Genomic DNA, 15,489 nt, shown 5'->3' with positions numbered 1-15,489 from the left:
TGAGTAGTCATCTTAGGAGTTTGTATGTTAATACATTTATATGCCTTTTCTCCCATTCATTTATGACCGGTCTGGCTTTTGTTTGTTTGTTTTGTTTTGGTACCGGGAATGGAACTCAGGACCTTGTGCTTTCAAGGCAGGTGGTGGAACCACTGAGCTAAATGCCTGGCCCTGATCAGTCTGTTTTTTAAAGAGTCAAAGTATGAGACCCTCAGGTGGTGGAAAGTTGCTTTGGTTCCCTCACCTTTGAGAGAGCCCTGGGTTCTTTGAAGAATTCACTTCAGGGCAGAGCTGTGCTGAGCAAAACTGTGCAGTGGGAAAAATTAATTTTTGACCCCTAATTCCTAACTGGATTTCATTTCTCCCCTCCTGCTCACTACTTAAAGTTATCTACATCCTCTTCTACCCAGCGTCTCTCATTCTATGGTTTCATTTGCCTTAGGATCTGCTTTGTATCCCCAAGGGTTCTCTTCTTCCTAACTCATGCCTACTCCTAAAGCTCAGGAATTCATTTCCCTCCTGCCCCCAATCTTGGCTGGGCATTAGTGGGAAGGTGCTGAGTAAACTCACTCATGATGATTTGCTAATGGCTTACAGTCCTACAGAATCATTCAATCTCCCAGGCAAGAGTATTCATTTTTAAAAAAAATATTATTTTATTGGTACATTTTAGGTATACTATATAATGACATTCATCATTGGAAATTTGCACCTTTACATGATCCATCTTGGTTCTTATTTTTCTCCTTCCCCTCCCCTCCCTTCAATCCCTTCATCCCTCCTATTTACAAAGACTTTGTTTCCTTTTTTCCATTTTCTCATATTAATCCCATTCCCTTCTTTCCTTTCCCCTACCCCTCCCACTTCCCCTTCCCCTTTGCCCCTTTTCTTCCTATGTCACATTATCTATTACACCTTTTAGTCCTTATTTACACTTTCAGTTTTTCACACTAGAGAAACTATTTGGTATTTACATGTGTGTCCTGTTTATTTCACTTAAGAGTATTGCCTAGGGGCTGGGGATTTAGCTCAGTGGTTTCACCGCCTGCTGCACAAGGGCAAGGACCCAAGTTTGATCCCAGGTACCAAAAAAAAAAAAAAGAGTATCACCTCAATTTGCATCCATCTAGCTATAAATGTCTCTAATTTCTCATTTTTTATGGCTGAGTAGTACTCCATTTTATTAAAAAACCACATTTACTTTATCCAGTCTCCAGGTGATGGGCATTTGGGCTGCTTCCAAGTTTTAGCTATTACAAATTGTGCTGCTATGAACATGGGTACACATATATCACTGTGGTAAGACTATTCGTTTTTTCAACCACTCTATTGAGGTTTCTTTACCATAAAGTGCACCCATTGAAAGTATGCAGTTTAATGGTTTAGTAGACTCTAGTATACTCACATGATCATCACTGTAATCTAATTTTATTTTAATTTTTGTTTTGTTTTTGGTATCAGGGATTGAACTCGGGACCTTGCACTTGCGAGGCAGGCAGCAGCACCACTGAGCTAAATCCCTGGCCCTGTAATCTAATTTTAGAATGCTCTCATCACCCTAAAAGAAATTTTGTACCTGTGCCCTGTCACTCCCCATTCCCCTTCTCCTCTAGACCTAGGTAACCACTCATCTACATACTGTCTCAAGGCTTTCTGCATTCATTTTTAGCAAATGTTTGTTATCCCAAACATTGTATGACAATCTATTAGTGGGATTTTAAGCACCATGGATGAAAGTGTTTATAAGTATGTACTCCTTCCTACAAGTATTTCTGAATATTCTAAAGCATTGACATTCTCATTTCTAAAATAGAAATATTCCTTTAAGAAGTGGCCTAAGGGAATGCAGAATGAAGCCCTGACAGGTTGAGGCAACAGAGGAGGAGAGGTGGAGCGGGTGTCTGGAGGTGTCCGGGGCTCACCACTGGCAGAGCACGAACCTCCTTAGTGAGGGGCCCCACAGTGCTCTCACCATCACCTCCTGAGGCCAGCCTCCTTTCCACTGGGTGTACCTCCTGGTTTGTTTGCCTTAGGAACTGTGCCTTTCCATCCTGTAGCCTCAGCTTTTCTGGGTTTTCTCCTGACCTCAAGGACTCCTCCTCCTCCTCCTCCTCCTCCTCCTCCTCCTCCTCCTCCTCCTCCTCCTCCTCCTCCTCAACCCTCCACAGGTCTCTTCCAGCCCCACAGTGTCATTCCTATCACCGTGTCACTTTGGGGCCCAGTCAACATTTGCTCTGCAGTAGCTTTCTGACTCATCTCCTATGCTCTTTGAGCTTGCTTTTTTATTTTTTATTTTTTGTGATATTGAGGACTGAACCCAGGTCCTTCACACTGAGCTACATCCTCAGCACCCTATCCTCTTTTTGAGACAAGATCTCGGTAAGTCTGGGCTGGGCTCAAACTTGTGATCCTTTTGCCTCAGCCCTTCAGAGTGCTGGGTGTACAGGTGTGTGTCAGCATGCCCAGCACATCTGGCTTTTTTCAATGTGGCTACATCATTGCCAGTTCACCCTCCAAAACACAGTGGATCAGGACATCCTTGTCCCCAAATTCAGGGGCTGCTCATTGTCTTTAAACCCAAGCTGCTCTGCTCTGTGTTGAGTAAACCTATCTGTCCCTCTCTACCACCTCACCCCCACACACATCTAGAACTCCATTCCGATCACTAGTACCTAGGTGTATCCCATTGTTAAACGACAACTTCTAGACACCTCCTAAGTGCTGGGCAGCAGACTAAGCACTGGGCACAGAATGTATAAGGTACCAATTGTGCCCTCAAGGGGTTCAGGGACTGAGGAGATGGCTCTGTGAACATGTCAAGATAACACAGTGTATTACGATGGAGATATTGTACAAGCAAGGTGTGCTGGGACTGAGTGGATAGACTACTTACCATCCTGGGGGAGGGGAGTCGGAGGGGAGGGACATTGGAAAGCACTTTTCCCAGGTGCTGTCAGTTTAATCTGTGGAGGAAAGGGGTAATGTTTGCTGAGGCATACAGGGAGGCCCAGGGTAGCTGGGTGATGTGGGGATGTGGTGCGCAGTGAAAGCCTGCAGGTAGCCGGGGATTTAGCTCAGTGGTTTCGCTGCCTGCTGTGCAAGCGCAAGGAGTTCGATTCCTGGTACCAAAAGAAAAAAAAAAAAAAAAAGAAAGCCTGCAGGTAGAAAGAGACTGTATTGTTAGACTGTGGACACTTCAGTGGGGGTGTGATTAAAAGAGAACAAAGTGGAGGACAGGTTTGAGTACAAGGAGAGAGTTGGCAACTGTCCAAGCAAGGAGGACAACCATCTGGAAAAAGGAAGTAGTAAGGGAATGTGGAAGAATAGACAGACGTGAAAAGACAGGGGCGGGGGAGAGGCCTAGGCTCTCAGGGAGTCTGGGGGATCCCCATTCCCCTGGTGGGAGGAGCAAGCCACTAGAGACCACTCCCTCTCAGATAAATGGAATCTGGAGTGTGGGTGGCTCCCAGGAGCATCCATGAGCTAGGGGAAGCTTGGACTGAGAAGGAATGGAGGCAAGGGCTGAAGATACACATTTTAGGAGCATCTTAGGGGAAATAAAATGTGCTTTATCCTTTGACCTAGCAATTCCACTCACAGGAATTTCTCCTAAGGACATAATTAAGAATGTGTGTTAAAATTTATCTACAAAAATGCTCACTGTTTATAACAGTAAGAGTGGAAATACTTCATAAACTGCTCTGACAGCGAAGAATGTTTAGCAGTAGAGGGCTGGTTAAACAAATTATATGATACCCATGCAAGAGAATTTGATTCTGATAATACAATGAATATTATAGATGAATGCTGCTTGACATGAAAAAACATCTGTAATATTTTGCTAAGTAGAAAAAGGCAGACTCTAAAACTATTTGTAAATTAAAGTGTTGGTTATTGTGTAAAAACAGTTAATACCCTAATGCTGATTCTTTCTAGGTGGTAGAATTATAAATGTATTTTTCCCCAACATCAATCAATATGTGGCTTTTATTGTAAGATGATTCCGGCCATGTGGCCTCTGTCCTGAGTGGCTACATGGTAGAGAACAAGGAGTACACTTCTGCCATTGGTGGGCCTTTGGCAAACTTTTCCATTCTCTAAGTCTCAGTTCTCTCATCTTTATACTTGAGAGAATAACACTTTTTTCAAAATTATCTCATTTAAATAAAGTCTGTAGAAGGCCACTGGTTTGGACTGAGCTCCTGTACTAGTTCCAATAGACCAGACCAAAATGGAATTACTCATGCTAAAGTTCCTGACCTCCAAGACACAACCCAGTTATTATCTGACCTTCCAAAGATTCAGGTGGTGGGGAGGAGGTGGCCAGCGGGGATGGTGATGGTGGGGGAAAACACATCAAATGGGTCAGTTGTAGCTATCTTAAGTCCCCTGTTTTAACCTTTACAAGGAAAGTAACTTTGAAACAACCTATGTGCTCTTTGTTCTGTTTCTACTTCTTCAGTCCTTTTCTGTCTGTCATGTCAAATTCCTCTGCTCAGCTCTTCCAAACAGTCTGTTTTATAGAATGAAGTGTTGCCTGATTGACACAAATAAAAGGCAATTAAGATCTCTAGATTAAGTTTACTGTAATGTCCTCTTTTGACATTGACAACAAAATATTTACATACAGTACACAGCAGCTAAATAAACATGAGTCCATCTTCCCTTTTCTTTCTCCATGCTAGACTTGGATTGTGCCTCCAGAGTCTCTCTGACCCTCACAGTGGGAAGCAATCTGCCTCTCTCTGAACATAGCACGATCTTGCAGTTCTGACTGCACTGAACTTGGCTGGACCTGGTGGGAAGGGCCAGCTCTGCTCCCTTCTTGACAGTAAGTGCCTGGTCCTGAGTCTGGTCATCTCTCTCCCAGGGTGGTAGCACCTAACAGTGCTTTGCACATTGAGGGCGCTCTAGAGTTTTTGTTGACTGATTTCACGTTTCTTTTTATGATTTAGCTAATCATGGGTTACTCAAAGGCTGGACGATTCCTCAAGGGTTACTTTAGTCAGATCTCTTGGAATTTTTCTCCTCCCAATCTGTAGCTCTGGCAAGATTCATCTTCCAGTCTGCAAAGAGATGACCAGCAGAGGGGGTCGGGGGAGGAGGCATCTCTCTCAGGCCTCGGAGCTCCTGTTAGAAGGTCTGAGGAGAGAGCTGGAGGATGAAGAGGGTAAAGTGAAGGATGGGCCCCCACCTCTCCAGAACCCCAGCAGGACAGCTTAGGACAAAAGGAGGTGGCAGCACATCATTTCACAGGCCCAGGCCCTGCTTCTCTGGCCAGCAGTAAAGTCTCTCCACCCTGCCTTTGTCACCAGCCCTGGGCAGGAATTTTGGTCATCTCCCACGCCCTTGCCTTGCTCTGGGGACACATCCTTCCTGCCAACAGCTTGTAGGACTGGGGAGGCAGCCTGGAGCTGAGGAAAAATCTTTAGGCTGCAAGTCAGGAGACTCGTGTAACCCGTGGTTACACCCTTGCAGCCTGCCTCAGTTTCCACATCTATAAACTAGGAATAACCACACAGCCCCTGCCCCTTGTCACAGCCCGGGGTTTCTGAGCGGGAACCAAATCATATCTTAAAAAGTACGAACAGACAAAGAGCTCCTTATAAACGCCAGGTGTTCCCAGGGCGGTCTGTAGGGCTTCCTCTCGCTAACTTCCCACCTAAGCAGTCCTGTCCGCCCCGCCCTGGCTGCACCGGCCTCACCCACTGCATCTCCATCTTTCCCTTCGCGGTCTTCCTTTGCCTCAGAGGTCCTCAGTCTCTGCATCTCCCAGTCCATTTCTGGGTCTGGCTCTGGGGCCCCTCGGGGCTCTCCAGGGACTCTGCCTCGGGTTCCCTCCCGAAGTCGCTGCCCGGGCGCCCCCCGCCCGGCGCGCCCTCTTTTGGCATGGTCGCCCGGCCAGTGAATCGCCCAATGAGAGCGCCGGACTTGAGTCTGACAGCTCAGGAAACGGCCAATCCAGCCGGGCCAGGGAAGGGGGGCTCAGCGCCAGGGCTGAAGTTGGGTTGAATGGGGGAGGGGGAAGTAGAGGTGATACAAAAGAGGGGAGCTAGGACTGGGGGCTCAGGGACCCAAACCGGGGGTTGGGGAGGACCGCCCTCCAGCGTGGTCCTGCGAGGGACAGCGGGCTGGACCCGGCTCCAGGGAGGGAGGGGCGCGGCGCAGCGCGGATTTTAGGTGAGGAAGGGGAGCAGGGGTCCCCGAGATCTCGGCCGGGCCCGAGGATGCCCGCGCCGCGCCAAGGCTGGGGCCGCGGCCCGGCCGAGGGCGGAGGCGGCAGCGCGCCGCTGTGAGCCGAAGCCGGAGCGGCGCGGGGGGCGGGGAGGCGGCGGGAGGAGGGGATGCGGAGGGCGCTCCGGCGGCGGCGAGCGGGCGAGAAGGGAGGAGCGGAGCGAGCGGCCGGAGCGGCGCAGGGCCCGAGGCGTGCATGGCGCGCCCGGAGCCGGGCTCCCGAGGCCCCCCCCGGAGCGTCCCCGGGGCGCCCCGGCTCCTCGGCGGGCCGCTGTCGGCCGGCTGCTTCTGATCGCCGGCCCTGCAGCGCTGGACGCCGTGCTCCACGAGAGAAGCCCGCCTGCGTCGGGGCAGAGCAGTGGCGGCGCCGCGCCGGATTACGCCCTCCGCCTGGCCGCGGTGGGCCCGCAGCCGGCAGCGAGGAGCCCGGGGATCGCGGAGCCAGCGCGACAGAGCCCGGGACCGGCGGGTGCAGGCCAGTGCCGCTCGGCTCGGGGACGAAGGGGAGGCGACAGGCGAAGGGCCCCACCGGTCCTCGCCCCCGCCCCCTGCGCGGACGCGCTGAAGGCTCGGCTTGGCTTCGGCGGGAGCCACGCTCCGACTCTCGCGGCGGGAGGTGGGGGATGCGGGCGACGGCCCCCCCGGGCTCCAGGACCCTCCCCCCCAGGGCTCGGAGCTGTTGCTCCGCCTGCCGCCCCCTCCCCCGTCCTCTCCACCCCCCATCCCACCTCCCCACCCCTCGTAAGAAAATAATGCTGGCTGGCGCCCGCTCCTCCCAGTGCTTCTCAGTCCGCCTCGAGGAAAGCGCACCGGTAGCTTCTCCGCGCCGGGACCCCCGCCGAGCCGCCCTCGCCGCCACCTCGTCCAGAGGACAGCCGCGGAGCTCAGCTTAGGCAGCATCTGCGAGCGCCGCGCCCGGGTTCTGTCAGCTCTGGGGAAGGCGCCGCCCGAAAGGACACCTTTCCGTCCCGCCTTGTCCGTAACTCCAGCCCTCGTCGAGCTCGACGCGAGCCAGGAGTCCGGACGTCTCTGCGCGCCGCGCAGCTGCCAAGCCGTCCCCGCCGCCCCAGCGAGGAGCCAACTCCATCTCGAACTTGGGACTCCTGACGCGGACTCTCAGCCGCAGTTCACCTCAGGGCGCTCGCCTCCCCGTCCGTCGTCTGGCTGCCCTCCACCTCTCAGGACGGGGGTGCCAAGATGCCCCGCTGCTGCGCAAGGCCCCGGGCCGCCCCCGACGTGTGACCCCAGCCTGGTCCCCCTGCTCGGCCGGCCGCCCTCCCCTTGGAGACCCCCGGCCCGGTCCCGGGGGGAGGAGGAAGACGACGACGAGGCCGAAGGGGGCATGTCAGGCTCCAAGAGCGTGAGCCCCCCGGGCTACGCGGCGCAGACCGCAGCGGCGCCGACGCCCCGGGGAGGCCCCGAGCACCGCTCCGCGTGGGGCGAAGCCGATTCCCGCGCCAACGGCTATCCCCACGCTCCCGGGGGTTCGAACCGCGGCTCTGCCAAGAAACCTGGCGGGGCGATCACCCCTCAGCGGCAGCAGCGCCTGGCCAGCCGCTGGCGCAGCGACGACGACGACGACGCTCCGCTGAGCGGCGACGACCCCCTGGCCGGGGGCTTCGGCTTCAGCTTCCGCTCCAAGTCTGCCTGGCAGGAGCGCGGCGGCGAGGACTGCGGTCGAGGCAGCCGGCGGCAGCGGCGGGGCGCGGCCGGCGGGGGCAGCACCCGGGCGCCCCCTGCGGGCGGCGGTGGCGGCGCTGCGGCCGCGGCGGGCGGGACGGAGGTGCGCCCCCGCTCGGTGGAGCTGGGACTGGAGGAGCGGCGGGGCAAGGGCCGCGAGGCCGAGGAGCTGGAGGCCGGCGCTGTCGAGGGCTGCGAGGGGTCCGGGGATGGCGGCAGCTCAGCGGGCTCGAGCTCCGGGCCCGGCGCGGTGCTGTCGCTGGGCGCCTGCTGCCTGGCCTTGCTGCAGATATTCCGCTCCAAGAAGTTCCCGTCGGACAAGCTGGAGCGGCTGTACCAGCGCTACTTCTTCCGCTTGAACCAGAGCAGCCTCACCATGCTGATGGCCGTGCTGGTGCTTGTGTGTCTTGTCATGCTGGCCTTCCACGCGGCGCGGCCTCCGCTCCAGCTGCCTTACCTGGGGGTGCTGGCCGCCGCCGTGGGTGTGATCCTTGTCATGGCCGTGCTCTGCAACCGCGCAGCCTTCCACCAGGACCACATGGGCCTGGCGTGCTACGCGCTCATCGCTGTGGTGCTGGCTGTCCAGGTCGTGGGCCTGCTGATGCCACAGCCGCGCAGCGCCTCCGAGGGCATCTGGTGGACCGTGTTCTTCATCTACACCATCTACACGCTGCTGCCCGTGCGCATGCGGGCCGCGGTGCTCAGCGGGGTGCTCCTGTCTGCGCTCCACCTGGCCATCGCCCTTCGCACCAATGCTCAGGACCAGTTCCTGCTCAAGCAGGTAGGGGCCCACTTGGCCGCAGGGCCTGGATTGTGGGGTGGGCAGGCCTCACCTGATTCCAGAGAAAGGGATCCCACCCTAACCCTCTGAAGCGGTGAAGAGCCAACAAGACAGGCTTCTTGACCCCCATTATTCCAGCGTTGTCATTTACAAGAGTGTGATTGTCTTATTGGAAATATTGCCGGCCTGGTAGACACATGCTCCAAACTGTAGCCATCATTGGTGGGATTCTAGTGAGGAAGGAGTGTTGAAGAAAATTACATATAGAAGTTCCCATCTTTCCCAGAGCTTCTGCCCCTAAATACGAAAGCCTCCAACGAAAGTGTCTGGGCTCTCTAGAAGCCACCTGGTTCTGAGCATCAGGACTGACTTGTTAATAGAGACTTGGATAAAGGGTTGGAGACGGTGGGCACCACTTGCCCAGTCTTGAGGAAAAGATAGGATAACCCTGATGGCTGTCTCCAGCAGGCGTTTTGGGAGGTGGAGATGTCCCTGAAGAAGGAGTAACAAGTTTGTTTACCACTGTGCCCCAACCCAACAAGCTGCAGTCAGCAAAGGTGGGAAGGAGTTTCAGAGCTGTGTGGTGGTGGACCTCTGCCTGGCCTGGGTAGAGAGCTTGGTGTTGGAACATCGTGATCCCTTCCAGTGGGTGCTCCTGGTCATGGCTGATGGTGGGGGCATTTTATCCCTGCTGGGACTTGTTGGGCAAACCTAGAACTGTGGGCTAAAGAAGAAATAAAACTTCTGCCTAGTTAGTGGTGATTCCACGCCTCTGGGAGGAAAAATGCTTGTTATCCCGACTTCGGGGTGAGGCAACCTAACATCCACACTTTCTCCCTTTAGCATCCTGTTGTTTGTCCCAACACATGACCCATGCTGAGCCAGCTTGTTTTCTTGCTGCTCTGCTGGAGAGAGGCATTTTGATTTTGCTGCAGGCCAGTGTCTTGACTGTGGACCCCAACCCTCTCAGAGCCTGCCTCCTGTCATACAACCTATAGCATTTCATTGTCACTGCCTTCCTTCTTTTCCCCTCTTCTGCTACTTTCTCCAGACTTTGATCTTGTTGAGTGATGCATCCTTTGATCTTGTTGGAGTGCTCCCGTGTCCCTTTGCGTCCTGGACACATACTCCCTTATAGAGACTAGCACTGATGTGGACTTCAGAGTGCTAGCCTCTTGGTGAACCTGCAGCGTTCATGGAACTTCTCTGGGTTCCAGGTTCTTTATGTAGAGAATGAGAGGATTGATTATGCCCCTTCCACTCCGATATCCTCTGTACCAAGCCGCACCCCTGCAGAGAACCTTCTTTCCAGCCACACAGGGCTCTTCCTCTTCTGCTTGATTAACTGAGACATAGACTGGAGCACTTACTCTCCAGTGCTCATTGGTTCAGCTTCCTGTGCAGTGAGTGGAACCCTGTTGGCTGCAGGAATCCTCAGGTACCAGTGTTTCCTCTTTCCCTTGCCTTGAATAGTGCAGAATACTTAGTACAGATTTAATAACTGCTTGCCAGCTTGGTTAGGGTTCAGTAAATGAGATAGGTGGAGTTGTGATGTTAAGTTAAAGTTTTTCTGAACTAGCACCAAAAGAAAATAATTTTAAATAACTTTCAGATAATAGATTTGAATTTAGAAGAATCTTTTTTTTTTTTTTTTGGTACTGGGGATTGAACTTGGGACCTTGTGCTTTTGAGGCAAGCGGTGGCACCACTGAGCTAAATCCCCAGCCCTAGAAGAATCCTTTGAGAGACGGTGGTTTAAAAAAGTTACTAGTACTGTTAGTGTTTCTGAAGGCTCCAACTCTTTCGGCCTGAGTCCATGCTCTTAGCTGGGTGTTGTATCTGTGGGGAATGTGGCTACCTTGGGTGGTGCAGCTTTTCTGCAGTGGGAAGGGCACGTCATCCATGTGGAAAAGCAGAGATTTCCAAGATAGTTCAGGGTATTTTCTGAACCAGACTTGGGACACAGGGTCTTATTACAGCTTTCAGCAATCCTGGACCATTGATTTCATGAGATTTGTGTCAGATTCCAGAAACGGGGTTTTGAACTGGGGTGTTGCAATTCCGTTTTAGCGTCATTGCAAAATGTCATTGCAATAGTGTCTGACTTCCCCTCTGGTTCTCTGGGCAAAGCCCTCTTCCTTTCCCAGTCCACCAAGCTCCTGCCCAATGCTTCACTGTGATCTTTAGACTTTTCCTTGACTTTAGGATTTGGGGTGGATTTACACTTAATTTTTCCGTGATCTGCTCTGAGCATAGCAGAGATGGTTATGAATGGTCCAAGACAAGAGAATATAAACATTCTTTCTATTTGGCTTCAGAGAAAACTATCTTTTTTCCTTGTACTTGATTTACCTTTCTGATTATGCTTGATGCAAAATTTGTCTTTATGAGCAAAGTGTGCTAGGTGGTCCCAGAATATGAATGATATAGCCTAGCTTTAACTTCTGCCTCAGATTATGCCAGAGTAGCAGGTATTTGAGGTGGCTTAGGTCAGATGCCTTTTTTTGTTGTTGTTTTTTGTTTTTCAAATGGAGACACCTGTCCAGGGAAAGGGGTGGTTGTTTGTTTGTTTTTTTGGTACTGGGGATCAAACCCAGGACCTTGTGCTTGTAAGGCAGGCGGCGGAACCACTGAACTAAATCCCTGGCCCAGAAAAGGGTGGTAGTGAGTGGTCTCTAGTGTTGAGGCTGAGACTTGCCCTCCAGTGCCTTGGCACATGGTAGGCCCTGAGTTAAAGGTATGGGCATTTCTTCACTTCTCCTCTGGCTAGGGCAGCCCCTTCCGCTTATGGCCCAGGTCCTCTATCATTATTGAACCTGTGCATTTTATTTTTCTCCAGCCTTTTTAAGGCTTGGAATCTGTCCTTGGCTGCAATTAGGAAAAGAAGCATTTGGTGTCTCAACTGGTTGCCTTTTACTCAGTAGGTAAATAAGAGCAAGGTGTGGCAGCCTTCCCATGGGATGATGTTCTTCCTTCCCCTCTGTACCTCCAGTTCTTGTCTTCCTCTGGATCTGTCGCCCTCCTGCTCTGCCCTTTTCCTCTCCTTGCCTGTGCCTTTCCTCTCTTCTTTCCTTTCCTTGCCCTCCCCCTACAGCCCCCTGTTGCTCTCTGCCCGCTTCTCCTTTCCTGAGCCTTCCTTCGTTTTGTGCCTTCTCCTCTCTTACACCCTGTTGTGGCCTCTCAGCCCCTTCTGTTCTCTTGTCTTGCTGTTGTCTCCTCATGTGCTCACTGGGGTACAGTAGGAGCGTCACAGGGTTGTTTTTTCCTCCTCTATTGCCTGTTAGAAGTCCCTCTGCTACACCCATACCATAAATAACACTCGAGCATCTGCCAAACACATTCCTCACTTGTGTTAATAGGCTGCAATGATGCTGGAGCTTGTTGCCATGGCAACCTCATTTTTGTTTGACTGTATCCCCGTCTGCTACATAAAGCCCCTGTGCACTCACACACAAACAGTCACGCTCCCACAACTATTACCCATGCAAGGCTGTCAAAGACTATTTCAGAGACAGTGTCTTTGGGCCCCGTGGGGGTAGAGTGGTCATTTGAGCTCAAGGAGATGGCCACCTACACCGCCCAGTGCTACCCTAGGAGGTGAAGATGGATGGAAGAGCTCTTTGAAAAGTAAGAGTCCTCTTCAAATGTGGGGTATTTTTATGCAGCCATATTGCTTAATGTGTATTGTGACCCCTCCCAGATCACAGTGTGTCTCATCTTCATCCCACTCCTTACCACTCTACCCCTTTGGGGGAAGCTCAGTGATTTCCTGCATTTCTTCCTTTGTGCCTGTTTGAACCCACAACTGTCACCAGTTGTCCCAGCAGTCAGAATGGCACAGGCACTGTGTGGGTGATGTTCTGTGACTGTGAGCACGTGTGAGTCTTTGTGGCAAAGAGGCAAGGGATGAGTGGGGGCGGGGATATGGATCAGGAATTGATCGCTGTGGCTGCCCAGGGGTGCAGATGTACATGCATATGTGTGCCTGCGTGCCTGTGCATATCTGTCTGTTTGTTGGGCCAGCAGGCTGACCCAGGTGAGGGAGCTGGCTGGGGAAGCCTTTGTCTAACTTTGAGATCCTCACAGCTTTGTCCTCTTTGTTCTTGGTTGGTACCTCGCTTCCTAGGGCCATTTGCCTTTTTGATTTGGGGCCTTGCTGCTCTTCTTGATCTCTGACTCCTGAGGGCAGTGCTCTGGGTGTACTTGCTCCCCTTTCCATAGTGATACTGGGGGTTGGACTTGAGGAGTCAGTTTCTGTGACCCCATGGAGTACTCCCTTTCCTTTCAAAAACCTTTCCTGCTGCCCATCAGCTCAGCAGCCCTGGAGAACTGCTCTGAAGAGCCACCTCCTGCTCTGGAACTTGGCCCGGAGGCCTGTCAGTGGGTCACCATGGCTGTTCCCTGTGTAATACTGAGTCGGGTGAAGGAGGACTCCAATTACTTCCCCTGTCAACTGCATTTCCAGACAGGAGAAATTTGGCCCCAAGTGTGCTCTAGCAGCAGCAGTCTGGGGTGGGAGTTGGCTTTGAATTTGGAGCTTGGTGGAGGATCTTGTCATTTTTCTCCATGCTGATTGTATTTGCCAGTTATTTGTGCTAATTTTTTTTTTTTTTGGAAACAGGATTTCTCTATTCAGACTGGCCTTGAACTCACTATGTATCCCAGGTTGCCCTCCAATTTATGGTGATCCTTCTGCCTCAGCCTGCTGAGTGCTGGGATCATAGATTCGCATCACCACACCCGGCAATATGTGCTAATTGTCTTCAATTATATTGCCTCTCTCTCCAGGCAGCTGGGAGGAGCCATAGAGGGGGGAGCAGAAGTGATTCCCAGAAAGGGTTCTAGCAGGACTTCAGGATGGGGCGTTATCTGGGGTATCTTATCTATGCCAGGAGGTATTCAGGAATGGTGGAGACTCAGCCCAGGGGCCGATTGCACAGCTGATGTATTTGCAGCAGTGTTCTCTGTTAATAATTCAATCTAAGTTTTGATCTGCGAGCAAGAGCATGAGGCCTGTGTGCTGTGGAATGCAGAACAGCGTGCTCATGTTTGTCTCTGGAAAGGACACAGACACTATGTTAAAGCCCATCGAGGAAACTTGCCCAGCCTCGAGGAAGTTTTAAAAGTCAGCATAAGAGTCCTGGACAGAAGCTTGAGTCCCTGTGTCAGAGGGTAGAGTTGGGAACACAACAGGGTGGTGGCTCTGGCTTGGGCCAGACCTCTCCTCTCCTGGGAGGTATGAATGGGATTGTCACTTTGTCCCAGCTGAAAGAGGGAGGGGACCCTTGAGGCTTCCGATCCATGGCTACCTGCTTGGTAGGTACCTTGGCTAACTTTATTCATCTTGTGAATGTTCCAACTTATAGTCATTTACTTCACAGGTGTGTAGCCTGTGTTGGGAATGGAAAGTTTGCTCTGCAGGCTCTGACATGCCTATTCCCATAAATCCTTTGGATTCAATTACATAAGCCATGTTTTAGCATCTTCTTCTCTCATCCACACTTATCAGATAGGGATAGCTGGCTTGCAGAGGGCAGGATCAGCATTCATTTTCTCTCCCAGTCACAACACTTCATGGAGATAATTGGAAAGCCTATTTTTTTACCCTCTCAGTGTTCACATGTAGGATGGGGGAGTTCTCTCTATAGCATTGTAGGGAAAATCTGGGGGTTTCCAGTTAACCCCCAGTCAACTTAAGGTGAGCCCGAGATTTGGAGTGGCCGTTGAAAAAGGCTGTGACTTTGGTTCAGTTTATATGTGTATCTACCCTATAGGAAGGCTGAGGCCTCCACCGAGATAGGTGATTCTAGAATTTAGAGGAAGGTAACAATTTGGTAAGAAGCTAGAAAGCCAGGCTTCTTAGGGAGCATTGGAGAGAATGAGAGATATTTAGCAGGGAGAAGAGTAAATGGTACCAGGTGAGAAAACTTAATGAGTGGGGCAAGGGATTAGTGCTGGGGTCCCAATTGTCAGACATTAGAGGAGGGTTGAAGTTATTTTTGGTCATCGCCAAAAGCAGATTTGGGCTAAATAAGTGGAGCGAATTTCTGCCTCTGGTGGGAGATGCCTTGCTAGTCACTGGGGTTGTGGCCACCAAGCCAGGTGCCTCTTGGGGTGGCCGGCCTAAGCCTCTGGGGATGCTCCAGTGAAAGTTTGGATGGGGCATTGTATCTTTGATTTCTAACCTTTGATCATTGTAATCACCTTGGAAATTTCTGAAAAATGTACTCTTGGGCCCTGTAGGACGGATGGTGCAGCTTCTTGGTGGGGTCCAGGAATCACTTTTTGTGTTTGTGTGTGTGCTGGGTATTGAACCCTGGAATTTAAGATTGCTAAGCACATACTCTACCTCTGAGCTGTACCCTCAGCCTGAATCCAGTTTTTAAACAGTGTGGATCTAGTTTTCAAAGCTTTGCAGGTGGTCTTGACCAACTCTTGAGCTTGAGACCATTGGCCAAGATGACTGCTCAGGTTACACTCAACTCTTGTGTCTGTGGTTCAGTGTCTTCAAGTATCATGGTTGCTTCTAAAGTCCTGTGTGCTATCCTTTCACTCTGCCCTTCTCAGTGTATTAGTCAGCTTCAAAAAAAATTTTTTTTTGCAGTACTGGGGATTAAATGCAGGGCTTTCACACTGAACTTACTCCCCAGCCCTTTTTTATATTTTTTATTTTAAGAGTCTCAACTAAGTTGTCCAAGTGGGAATCAAAACTTGTGATTCTCCTGTCTCAGCCTCCCAGGTGTTAGGATTACATGCACCACTATGCCCAGCTATTAATCAACTTTTCATTACTA

The 15,489-nt window shown here is 51.6% G+C and overlaps 1 protein-coding gene and 1 long non-coding RNA gene across 6 annotated transcripts in view; one reads left to right on the top strand and one right to left on the bottom strand.

The window, feature by feature from the left end:
- Positions 1-4,561: 4,561 nt before the first annotated feature.
- Positions 4,562-7,174, bottom strand: LOC147830491 (uncharacterized). Of its 2 annotated transcripts, none has more exons than XR_015453036.1 (2): positions 7,045-7,174; positions 4,562-5,154 (listed from the first exon to the last, which is right to left on the bottom strand). It is a non-coding gene; the product is annotated as an uncharacterized LOC147830491 (long non-coding RNA). The 2 variants fall into 2 exon arrangements; XR_015453037.1 differs by lacking the exon at positions 7,045-7,174 and adding an exon at positions 5,706-6,516.
- Adcy5 (adenylate cyclase 5) overlaps positions 6,500-15,489 on the top strand; it is a 147,602-nt gene continuing 138,612 nt past the window's right edge. For 3 of the 4 annotated variants that reach the window (XM_087216193.1, XM_087216192.1, XM_004873619.4), the window contains exon 1: positions 6,500-8,695. In XM_087216193.1, the coding sequence (XP_087072319.1) occupies positions 7,577-8,695 (1,119 nt within the window). In that variant the 5' untranslated portion in view covers positions 6,500-7,576. Of the gene's footprint in view, positions 8,696-12,299; positions 12,323-15,489 lie in introns of those variants that run through there. The other variant, XM_087216196.1, reaches the window with a different exon arrangement.

The sequence above is a fragment of the Heterocephalus glaber genome, unplaced genomic scaffold (assembly GCF_053883595.1).
Source record: "Heterocephalus glaber isolate CG9 unplaced genomic scaffold, H.glaber_assembly_v1.0 deba00000122, whole genome shotgun sequence".
In the NCBI taxonomy this organism is placed as follows: Eukaryota; Metazoa; Chordata; class Mammalia; order Rodentia; family Bathyergidae; genus Heterocephalus; species Heterocephalus glaber.
This window is presented reverse-complemented; position numbering and strand designations above follow the sequence as displayed.